This window comes from Carcharodon carcharias, chromosome 2 (assembly GCF_017639515.1).
Source record: "Carcharodon carcharias isolate sCarCar2 chromosome 2, sCarCar2.pri, whole genome shotgun sequence".
Classification (NCBI taxonomy): domain Eukaryota; kingdom Metazoa; phylum Chordata; class Chondrichthyes; order Lamniformes; family Lamnidae; genus Carcharodon; species Carcharodon carcharias.
The window spans coordinates 188489019-188501828 of NC_054468.1; the positions used below are offsets into that span (position 1 = coordinate 188489019).

At 42.6% G+C, this 12810-nt stretch overlaps 1 protein-coding gene across 1 annotated transcript in view; it reads right to left on the reverse strand.

Moving 5' to 3' along the window:
• ush2a (Usher syndrome 2A (autosomal recessive, mild)) overlaps positions 1-12810 on the reverse strand; it is a 1196697-nt gene that overhangs the window by 834422 nt on the left and 349465 nt on the right. The window contains exon 21 of the mRNA XM_041207243.1: positions 1649-1779. Coding sequence (XP_041063177.1) covers positions 1649-1779 — 131 coding nt within the window. The remainder of the gene's footprint in view (positions 1-1648; positions 1780-12810) is intronic.

A 12810-nucleotide genomic window follows, 5' to 3' on the forward strand; every position in this document is an offset into this window, starting at 1 on the left:
TGATTATGAGACATTGCAGTAAGATGAGGGTGAATGTCAGTCATGGATGGAGAGATGGGGATCTGAGGAAGTGCGCAGATAGAAAAAGATGGGTGCATCTGCAAGGTAAGTCGGTGTGAGAAGTGATGTGTTGGAGTAAGCTTGAGAGGGTAGAGTGAGGGGGTTGGCACGATATATGCATCAGGCCATAGTTGAATCTGCCACTGTGCTTACCTTTCCTGCTTTGCTTTTGGCACTGAATCTAGGAGGGTGGTACCACAACCCTCCACCTTCAACTCCAGCTATGCCTTCCTTCTTTCAGTGGCCTGCTTCTTCCTCTCATCAGTAGGGAAAAGTATCTCTCTATTGGTCCTTACAGGCCCTGGCTTCGCATCCAGGGAGGCATCACTAAGAAGAGGCATTCTGGCAGTTCCTTCTCTTGTTCTCTCAGATCCAGAATTATCTTTGCAATGTTCCTTTTAGTATTAGAGTTGAAATTGACTTATGAGGATTCTCATCACACCTGCTCAACTTACTCTGACAGGAAACCCAGAAGACAGATTCAAATGCAGTAGCCGGGTTAAAAAACCATTAACAGATGCATTGCACTTAGTTCCAAGTTTCTCACATGCTACTGGACCCAACCTAACAACATCCAGCCATTGTCAAGTTAAAACTACCACCTGCATGAATAGTAAGGACTCCTAAACCTGGTTGGTTAAGGAAACAGTCATTATTTGCCCTGTACATAGGTTTCAAATCCCATGTAGACAGTACCATGCAGTCTTGGCTTTCAAGCCACAACACAAATCCCACAGAAAGTCAGCTGTAACAAATGTTTGTTTGCCACAGGCTGCAAAATCTGGGCCTTTACTTGCAAGGCCAGGTTCTGGTCAGGGAAGATGGAAATTGTTGGTAGTCTAATATGTTTGCTTCATGTTCTATGAATCAAAGCATGATACATCTTAATGATGTAACAAGTGCATGTATCATTCTGGGAAAAAGGGTACTATGAAATTATACTTACAGTGAGATACTGAGTTATTCAATTTTTTTAAAGTCTTTGTTATCAATTTTACATAGATATCTACTGATTTAGTAACATATTTTATAGCTATATTTAAAATAATTGTAATTTAATGAAAAAAATTGATATGTGTACACAGATTGCTGAGTGTGCTTAATTTTCTTAGTTTTAAACCCAGTGCATTGCTGACAAAAGACACTCACACAGTGCAATAGTACTAACAATTCACATGTTACATTGGCCCAAAGATATTAAGAGAATGTTACCATTATATACATATGAATTAGAGTTTCTTAAAGGCTGATCTATTTTTAAATTCCTTGAGATGTTTCACTGGTTTTATTAAATGAATCACATATGTATTCAACTTTTTTAGGAAAAAATAATATTGTTTATAAATCAAATCCTGTTTAGTGGTTGAATTATCTGCACAGTGAACATGACAAACAACTACAATTGTAAAATTCTAGATCCTATCGTTATGCTGATCGAAAGGTAACAAAATTATCCTAGGGCAGCATTCTGTCATTACTCCATTATTGTTTCACAGCTGTTAAATTATTAAACCGTGCCTTCTCTGATGATTTAACGCAGGCAAGAAATCCCTCTGAAGCCTCTGCATAATTATTGACTGACATGTACCTGTGGATCGAAAAGGAAGAAAGGATGTCCATTTTGTATCTGCAGCACAACATACTCTTCCTGGCTTCCCACAGACACAGCAAAGAGAATCAACCCATCAGGCTGACTGGTCTTGAAGCTGAGTTTTATACCTGTTGTAGAGAAACAATCAAATTAAAATCATTAGTATAACTTTTTCTATTATTCTGTAAGGGAAGGCAATTAGTAAAAGCCAGCAAAGCAGCATGAATACCAAACAGGTCTGAAGAAATGCTCATAGGGTTTATTAGAAGGAAGGTGACACTGAACAACTTCATTGAGCTGTAATCAATTCTGCCAATATTTTGGTGATTTGTGACCCTGATTTGTACAATCCAAATGGTTTAACTACCCCACATAATTTTAATAACTTGTATTATTATTTTAATATACACCCCTTGTTTGGTCATACAGTGCCCCCATTAATCTAATAGTGAAACTTCAATTGCTTGTGCTCCTAATATCTGTGAGGACTTTTGCAAGACATATCCTCGCTTCCTTTGTTGTCCATTCCTTATTTCATATGTCATATTTATTTTGTTATTTGTAAGATACATCACTTTTTCTGCCTCAGGTATTACTGTTGCTATGTTTAGGGCACATTTTGGGGAGTCTTAGTAATCAGGCAATTTTCATAACTCATCAGGGTGTGGGTAGGTCTCCTCCACAATGTGAGTCACCATGGTTCCACATATTTCTACAGCACCTGCATCTATATCTATTAAAATTTATTTTGCCATTATTTCAAACTTTTTGTGTAGAATATTTCACAACAATCCATTGACTTAGGCAGTACAAATTTACACAAGGCAGATTTCAGGAATTTATGTTGAAAAGTTATATCAAGAACTCTCAATATTTTCTGATGTTGAGCCCATGAATTTTAATATTTTACATTGCTCACACAAAAGGTCACTGCTGCAATATTGTTAGGATTTAACCACATTTTTGCCCATTTGCAGAATTTTAGCACATAATAATTTAGTTGTATCAATAATGTAGCCCTTTGATAAAAAGAGCATTATTGATGTAAAGCAGCAACTCACTGAATCTTGGCAACCTGCCATTCTAGTGTGGGATCAAATTATGGATCTGTGTCAAGCAGCTCTTTACTTGTATGGTTGGAATATCTATTTGGATGAAGGAGTAGGGAATTGTATATCCGAGTTTGCAGATTATATTAAAATTGCTAGGCCCAACAAGTGGTGTGAATTGGAATGTGAAGTTAAAAAGGACATTGATTGACCACGTGAGTAGGCTAAACTTTGAAGCTGGAGTTCAAAATGGCGGAATATGAGGTCATCCACTTTGGATTTGAGAAAAACAAATCAGAATATCTTCATAACGGTGAAAAATTAGAAGCTATGGAGGACAAAAGGCTTTAGATGTTCATATACACAAATCAAGTAAAACTAGTGCACAGGTATAAAAGTAATCAAAAAAGCTAATGGCACTTGTTATAAAGGTGTTGAAATACAAAAGTCAAGATGTGATGTTTCAGTTGTACAGAGATTTGATCATACTCCACCTGAAGTACTGCATTTGGTTTTATGTGCTTATGGGGTTGTTACTAGGGCAGGTTGCATAAATTTGGCTCATTTCCCTTGGGTTTAGGAGGTTTAGGGGTGATCTAATTGAGTTATTTAAAATGATAAAGGGATTTGATAGAGGAGAGACAGAGAAATTATTTTTTCTATTAGGGGATTTGAGGACAAGAGTGCATAATCTTAAAACTAAAGGTAGGCTATTTAGGAGTGAAATCTGTCACGCTTTTATAATGATATAAGGGCAGCAAGCACTCATAAGGGATTGTGTAAACACATTGTGCATTCATTTATTTAGATGAGAAACATAGCAGCATTTCTACAAAGGTATCAAGCTTGTAGATATCATCAGCAGAGCTGTATGCTGCTCAAAAGCCAAAGTGAAACTGAGACTGGGTCACATGACACACTTCCCTTCGAGTAGCGGCATGCTGCCACCCTTTAAAGGCATATAACAACATCCCCCCTTCTTTTTGAAGATACTTCCTCCCCTTCCAACAAAGTATAACTATTTATAATACATCACAGAATCTTAATGGCACAGAACGAGGCCACTCAGCCCATCAAGTCTGCACCAGTTCATATTTAATTACCATTACATAAGTTTATAGGACTGGTGACTCTATGGGCGGAATTCTTCCATCCCACCCACGGTGGGCGGGAGCGGAGAATCTAGCAGCAGACAAAAAGTTGCAAATCCGCCGTTGTAAAATTAGGTTGCAATTTTCCTGATGGTGTGTTTCTGGTAGGTCGGTTATCCCGCCAACTAGTGGCGTGAATGCCATTTGCATTCATTAACATGTCATGAATGCTCATTAAACAGCTGCTCGCCGGAATCTTGCCTGGCCTTCCGATCTTGCATCATGCCAGCGGGAAATTTATATCGGCCTCAAATCAGTTTGTAAAGGGTGGTGTGCACAAGTCAGACCTCAGTTCACCGGTAACTTCGAGGTCAGTGGAAAATACATAGCCTACCTGTCATCGCACTGCGCTGGTCTTGTTGCAATGAATGCCACACTGCTGGGGCTGTAGGGGTGGTCTGCTCCTGCTCTTTGCCTACACTGTCCCACTGTGCTGTGGTACTCATGCTGGCCTCCACTTTCAGAAACTAGCATTTCAACTGGGGGTGGGCTGTGAGGCGAGGGTGGGGTTGATGAACACGAAGGGGACAACGGGGAAGGAAGGCTGTGGAAGGGCTGAGAAGAGCAAGGGCGAACACAGTGGGAGTCTTTCTGGGGTCACCCTCTAACCTCTTGTTGCTGCAGGAGTCTGCTTAGAAAGAAAGGAGGAAGACCCCCTTGGGATGAAAGCCACTGAAAGCCAATGGCTTCATTAGCACTACTCAGAACTCAGTGGCTTCACATCACAGTTGCTGCATCTCAAGGGTAACACATAGTAATGTAGAAGTTGGGAATGCAGGCAATAGTGAAGGAGGCACAGTTGTATCATATATGGCATTCCATCAATGAAGGCCTATCACATGTTCACCAGAATTGACACTCCAAATGGGTAAAAGGGCATCCACTCATTGACCATAAGCAACTGACTGGTTATTAATATGCCACAGCAGAGATTGGAGCACAGAGCTAGATTGGGTCACTCATCTCACTGAAACTTCAGCATCCATGCCGGGCTCAAGATGTTACATATTTGCGATGCCATCTTGGTCACCTCAATATGTGTGCTAGTGTTTCATGGATAAGGCAAAATCAGCCACCATGCAAGTAGGGCAGGAGAAACTATGGACCTTTACCGTTTCCAAACAGCTTCTGAGCTTCACTTTCTTGTCCCTTGAATCATTAATGTCTTCAATGTTTCCTTCCAGAGAGAAGACAAAAGTGCATATTGATCCAGGGCTCAATGCTGCCTTTGTCAGGATCTTAAAGCAATGAAGGAGGCAAAGGAGGGAGCGGTGACTCCACACTCAGCTACAGCAGAAGGGAAATGGTCAAACGGAGCCAGAGCATGAACAGGAGGGTCATGAGGAGAGACGCAGACAACTGGGATGGCTTTCCAGACCTAACGTTTGTCGAAGAAGGGTCTCCTTCTTACAAATGAGTGAGAGGCAATGCCGTGCACGTTTTGCACATGTCCTGAGCTCTGTTACATCACATATGCCATGTTCTGGAGTTGGAGGGTATCCCCTACCAGTCGTTTTGATGCAGCACTCAATTTCTTGGCCTCTGGGTCTTTCCAGGGATCAACAGAGGATCTGTGCAGCATCTCTCAGACCACAACACATTAATGCATAAAAGAGGGCATAGATGCCTTTTACAGGAAGACCCATCATTAAGTCAGGTTTGCTCTGGACAAAGATAGCCAGGCTACGAGATTCACCGGCTTCGCCACCATCTCAGGCTTCCCAAGAGTGCAGGATACAATAATCTGCACTCATTTGGTTATTTGGGCTCCATGGCAGTAGGCCCTAATGTTTATAAAGTGCAAGGAATGTCATTTCATCAATGTACAACTTGTGTGTGACCACCGGAAGCACATACTGCACATTTCTGCATGGTACCCTGGGAGTTGCCATGACTCCTACATTCTGAGTCACTCCCAGGTGCCTGAGATTTTCGAGAGGTCATTACTGCAGGGATGGCTGCTTAATGATAAGGGGTACCCACTGAAATGCTGGCTGATGACACCAGTGCATCACCCTCAGAGTCATTCCGAGGAGAGGTACAACACTGTTCACAGCTCCACATGCTGCCTTACAGAGCAGATCATAGAGCTTCTGAAGATGTGCTTCAGCTGCTTGGACTGCCCAGGTGGCGCACTACAATACATTCCCGAAAGGGTTTCCCGCATCATCACACCATAGATGAGGAGACGCAAATGCTGCTAGAATATCAATGCTGATGAACTGTCCTCACTCAATGGTGTTCCTTGAGGAAGGGTTAGAAACGCTTGCACCACACATTTCCAATAAAGATTTAAACACATATCCCTGGTATCACACAAGGGGCATGAATACTAGTTCAACTGAGGTCGACATCACAGAAATATGAATCTTGCAATGGGACACTATCACTGAGTGGGAGGAAGACTAAATCTCGAAATAAGAGGATTCCAAAGTACAAAATCACAACGCCTTCAGTTGACAGGAACATTCACATAACCATCAAATGTATTAACAAAAGTTCAATTTATTTACCTATCTAGCATGCCCATGACCAAAAATTGACATCAACTTTTTTTAACTTTCCTAACTCTACAGCTACACCTGGGTGCAGCCCCGACATCTACAGCAGAGATGGAGGCAGCCTGCTGACTGCTACATCCTGATGTTTGTGATGACCTTGGGGGATGCTCTCTGGTGGCCTGAGGTCTGAAGGGCCCTGGTCAGATAAGGGTCACCTGCTCAGGGGCAGAAGCACCCTTGGCGACCTGAGAAGCAGGAGTGGATAGGGTCACAGGCAGAGGGGGCTATGAGCGATTGCACACCCTTGGAGTGTCCTGAGATGAGGCCCTTGAGGTGTCCGGCTGATGCTGATCCTTGCTGTGGGTGCCTGAGGGCCCTACCCTGACTCCTGCAGGAGATGGTGCACCTGGAGGGGAGTCAGGTTGCCTCGTCCCCATATTGCCTACATCCTGATGGTACTCACCAGGGCGTGTGGCCATGGAGTGCAGGGCCAAGCACAAATCCACCTTGACCTGCTGCACTAAGGTCTCCATGGTGGTCACCAGCCATCCCATGGTCACTTCAAGGAGCTCGCATGTCAGAGTCACAACATCACACAGAATGCGGACGGACTCCTCCATCGTTCACTCTAGTCTGCTGAGTGATTGTCGAATCTCTGCCTGATGCTCCGCTGCCTGTCTTTGCATCTCTTCCAGAGATGGCCACTTCCAGAGGCTCATCATCTGACTCGGACTGAGTCGGTGGCTGGTCTCCAGTAGCCGTCCGAGTGCTGGAGACCTGGGCTGTCCCTGCCTCTGACTGCTGTGGGACTGTGTCAGCAAGGTGCTCCCCAGGAAGGAGCCCGAACCTGATCTACATCTGTGCCCCACTGACGTGTGTGCCTCTAAGTTGGTGGAGGGTACGTGTGAGCGCTGTGACAATTCTTCCGGAGCTTCCTGCTCAGATAAGGTCTGGGGGCTCAGGCTGGTGCTGGACTGGCTGTGGGTCTCGATCAGCTGGTGCCTAGAAAAATAGAAAATATGAGTTTCAGCTAATGAGCATGAGCTAGATAAGACTGCACATGACTCACTGTGAATGGCAAGATTTGATGGTGATGGAGCTGTGATCCATTCTAGGTTGTTGAGAGAGGCCGATTTCCCCTTCCCCACAGGAGCAATCCCTGTCCTCCCCAGCCAAGTCAGCTGCAGCCTCCTCAAACTCACCGAGGGCAATGATGTCGGCTGTCCCATCCCTGGTCTGCGATCTCTTGTGCCTGTTGTGCACTAGCTTAGCCTGTGTGAAGAAGAAAGAAAGGCATATGATGAGAAGGGATGGAGCTGAGGTTGGGTGAGATGTATGTCCCCTGTGTGTGGTGAACCCTCCCCAGAAGGGCCAGAGGATGGAGTGTGAGCAACATGATAGATGGAGTGGTGGTGATGTGAAAGTCTCAATGAGAGAATGAGTGTTGAGATGTGTTCCCAGTTAATGGTTGTGTGAGATTCCCTGAAGATAGTAGCTGTTTGAGTGCATGATGCCATGATGAGAGTTTGATATTGGAGGGGGTTGAAGGATAACTTACGCTGGTGGAGATGATGAGATCATTCATCCTCTTCCTGCACTGGGTGGCACTTCGGGTGCAGTTACCAGCCGTGCTGACCTGCTCCACAACGGCCTCCCAGGCCATAGAGATGAGGCTGCTGTGCTTCCTGCAGCCATCCCTGGAATAGAGCACCTGTACCCCTCTGATCAAGGCCTAGAGGGCCTGAAGCAGGGTGCAGCCTTCTTCTTCAGGCTCTCGGCCTTCCTCTTCTGGTTGCCAGACATCTGTGATGGACTAGAGAGAGTGAGATTGTGTGTTGGACTGGCCTTTAAATATGGCGCCCGGAACTTTGGACCTGCCAGCTGATGGTGGTCGCACAAATCAACTCCCAACCCAAAGGTGATTTGGACTGATACTCCCTATGCATAAGTAATGAGACTCCAAGCGCAGAATCAGGTGCGGGTTTCCGCCATTCCAGACAGCGTGGGTGCTGCTGAAAACGTACACCACCGAACTTATGGAAAATCCCGCCCTATGAGTCCCTAAATTATAGAGGTAATTTGTGGTATGCCCAGATCTTGATCTAGTAACCTTGTCTGGAAGTTTCTTTAATTGCTCACAGTGATGTCATTCTTGGAGATTGTTCCTGGTTGCATTTGGGATCTTGTCCTACATACAAATAGGACCATATGGTGGTTGAGGAGCTGGAGTGGATCTGATCTGTCTTCGGTTGCCTCTCACTGTTGTGCCTTTGTGTGTAATGACTTCATAGGATCTTGGTTCCAAACAAATCCTTGTTACCTCAGCTGATTGCCACATAACCTTTGTGGAATCCTGGATGCAAACATGTTGTCCCAACTAAACTTGGCAATTCTGTACCTGCATTTTTATCATGCATGGTGGTCATTTTCTCTTGCAGTTTTAAAAGTTGCTCTCTAGTTTCTGAGGGAGTAGAATGGGTAAGAATAAGTAAATTGGTACAAACAAGTCTTCTAAACATGAGCTCTGCTGGTGATGGAACAGTTGCACTTAAAGGTGTCACTCTCAGATGTAGAATGTCCTGTAGAATAACATTGCAGCTCCCTTGAAACTGCCAATTTTGTTGAAGCTTTCTGGATATTTCGATGTTAGTTGTGATCTCAGGTGTTAGGAGGTTGCTAGGAGGAGCTGAGGTTGATTTGCCATACGACACCCAACTGATTCCATGAATTGTCACTAATGCGAGGTTACGGCATGCCAGTAAACCAACAATCGCTGGGCCTTTAGTTTCCATGATGTAGAACATCTGTGACACCCAGGAGGATTGATTGTACTTGCACTCCAGGACTATAGATCCTGCACATAGAATTAGTGAATGGTTGTAAACTGAAAGTTGCACAGTAGTAGATTTCACCATGGCCTTCCATGTCTGTGGACACATCTTTTAGAATTCACAGGAGTGGTATGTTGGCACTTGCCCTTGTGTCAATCTTGGCCAACTTCCTTAGGCCAGATTATTCGAATCTTGACAAACATTTGGGATGGTGAGGTGGAATCTATGCTTTCCACGAGATTGATGGTGTGAAACTTGTTTACTGCTTTTCATCTCATCATACACTTCATCGTAATTTCCTGGTTTGCCAGTCACCTCATGTAGATGTTTTTGATGGGACACTGGATGGTTATTCTTACTGCTGGCAGGTACCCATTGTTTATAGTCTGTTTGGAGCTGTATCAGCCTTTGCTCTAGTGCACTGCCATCGCCAATGGCTCTTTCTATCAAATACTTTGCAGAATTGATGGAAAGCTGGGCATTCCCTTGTAGTATACAGAAGGTCACACCTTCCACATGTCTTCCTAGATTTGGGCATTCCAGTGAGTGCGTCAGCAACTGGGGTTGTGCTGGGACCTGTAAGCTTCATTGGCCTGCAAGGATCACTTCGTACTTATGTGCATCCTTGAGTAGGGTCTTTGATACTGTACAGTTTGGGCTTGTCTTTGTTAACTTCTTCCATGGGAATGGCTGCAATCACCAACTCAACAATTCTGTCTGTTAGCTCTGTGTTTGAAAAGTCACATTACATACCCTTTTCGTTGTATCTGCTGGTGAAATGGTCTACGGATTCTGTAGGCTGTTGTTGAAATGAGATGAACTCTAGTTGACGAATACAGAAATTTAAACCGATTCTGAATCGGTCTTCCAATGTAGTCCACATCTTTTGGAAATCTTTTCGCTCTTCTTCTGTTAATCTTGATGTCTTCAGCCTGTGTAGACCTTCTTTCCCACCCAATTGCTAGGTGAATTTTTATAGCTCGTTTGTCTGGTTCAGACACTCCTGAATCAAGAAACCATGGTTCTCTACCTTGTTCAAACATTTTGAATTCCGATAGTAGGTCAGCCGCATTTCAATTCAAACTGGGGAATTTTGTGGCCATTCTGACACTATCCTTTGACTTTTTTCCTTGCTTTATTCAATTTATTGTTCAACAACTCCTGAAGCCACCCATTATAATCACAACCTTCTCTAGCCCGACTATATGGTGGTTTTGCCTGTTTTTTTTTGTTGGCCTCTCCCACACACACTATTGATCCAGCCCATACCCTGGTCACTCGCCTTTCCCGACTGAGCTAACCAGATCATTTCGATGCGCAGTCCCACTCACTGAGCTGACAGGTTATGCACTGCAACTTCACCACGAGGGATCCATCTGCTTACCAGTTCTTTACTTAATCACTATCCCAGCACTGTGTCTTAAAAGCCTTTCTGTGCAGTCACCATGTTGCAATTTCAACACTCTCCAATACTGCAAACTCATTGTGATTCGGCTGAAATGTCGAGGGTCGTCTCATGCCATGCAATACAATCTACAATCTAAGGCTGTTTACCATGTTGGACCTGTACTTCATCTTGTTGCCAGGCTGTTTGCCCACCATGTTGTGTTTTTCTAATGATATAAAAGCACCAATCACTCATAAGGAATTGAGTAAACATGTTGTGGGTTCATTTGTTCAGACAAGGCATGTAGGAACATTTATATAAAGGTACAAAGCTAGGTGGCATCAGCAGCAGAGTTGTGTGCTTCTCACAGGCCAAAGTGAAACTAGGACTGTCACATGACTCGCTTCCCTTCTAGTGATGGCATGCTGCTATCCCTTAAAGGTACATTACAACAAAATCTGGAAGCACGTTTTCATACAAAGGGTATGGAAATTCAGCATTGCTCCTCAAAAGGACGTGGGTGCTGCATCAATTGAATTTTCAAGACTGGGATTGATTAGGTTTTGTTCAAGGAAGTTGCATTTATATAGCAGCTAATATAACTTCAGGATATCCCAAAGTGTTTTACAACAAATGAAGCACTTTTGAAATGCAATCACTGTTGTAATATAGGGGCAGTGATAATTTGCAAAGAGCAAGTTCCCATGGACAGCAATGAAACAAATACCAGCACTAACTGTTTTCAGTGCCATTTGATGGATAAATGTAAGCCAGGACACATGGAGAACACCTCCATCTCTCCCGCCCCCATCCCCACCATCCCACTTCTTTTCTTTGAATAGCTGTTGCTGATCTTTTACTTTCACCTAAGAGGGCAGATCCATATCAAAGGATATGGAACAAAGCAGGCAACTTAAGTTGAGGTACATTTCAGTTATAATTCAATTGAATGACAGAGCAGGCTCAATGCTGACTCCTGTTTATGTGTGAACTCGCCCACTAAATCTTAGGATTAAAAGAATCATTTAAAATCAGCACCATTTTTATTTTGCAATACTTCCTTGTTATAAATAATATATTCACTTAGAACCAGCAAAACACAATTTTATTTCACAGAGTACAACTTGACAAAACATGTTATTTGGCCAAGTTACCAGTTGTGAAACAAATCATATCACACTTGTCCCAAACAATTATCCTGTATTTACCACCACCGGTCACTGCAATTTTTGAGTTGTTATTCAGCAGTGTCATCAACAACTGAGCATATTTGCACTGTGCCGTAAGAAATGAAATTGATATACTATTATGATGATGGTCCAGTAAGAACAGGTTTTGTTTTCATCTCAGCAAGCTGCAAAGAATGGAAGCCTCTTAATGGGAACATCCCCATGGCGAACAGAACATTATCATTATCCAACTGTTCCTATTAATCAAACATGGCGTAGGGACTGAATCGATGCTTGAGCAAATGCTCCCTTCAAATTAAACATTCCGTTAAGATATGAATCCACAACTACTTGACTATAACTGATCGCATACTGTTCGAAAACAAACCTGTTACACCCGTGCCATGATCATAATGCAGTGCTATTTAACTTGTTTGTTTCATGCCCCATGCACATAAATATTAGATCCTTTTGTGCATTCCAAGAATAATTTCAACCAACCATTCTGTAGCAGCATCTCCTCTCAGTTTTATATAGCTATTAAATTTCTAATTTGACTCATTTAAAATTTAAATTATAATTATGATATTAGTAATAATTACCATTTTAATATAATAATATGATAATGAAGGTGTCCTTTAGCCATAATTGTTAGTGGGGAATTCTAATGGATTAACAAAATTACTGGAAAAACAAGACAAATATATTTTGAAAATTACATATAATTTTTTTTAAAAAGCTGGATTACAAAGGTTTTGGCATAAAACTAAATTTAAAAGGCTCTAAAAGTATTTTGATTTAATTTAAACTACAGTAATTAATAAAAGGAAAATAAAAAAATATTGCCTAATATATGTAATTGTTTCCAGCAAGATACAGGAAGTTAAAGGTTAATTAATATGGTTGCTATGGAAACATTTGGGGAGAACACTTAGCAATACCAGATGTCTGTAAACTTCATCATGAAATAGCCAAGAATATTTTCACTGCACTTTATTTAATAGGTTGCCAATGGGCCAGAATTTACTATAAAAATAATGATGAGGCTAACGGGCTCACCGATATTTATGT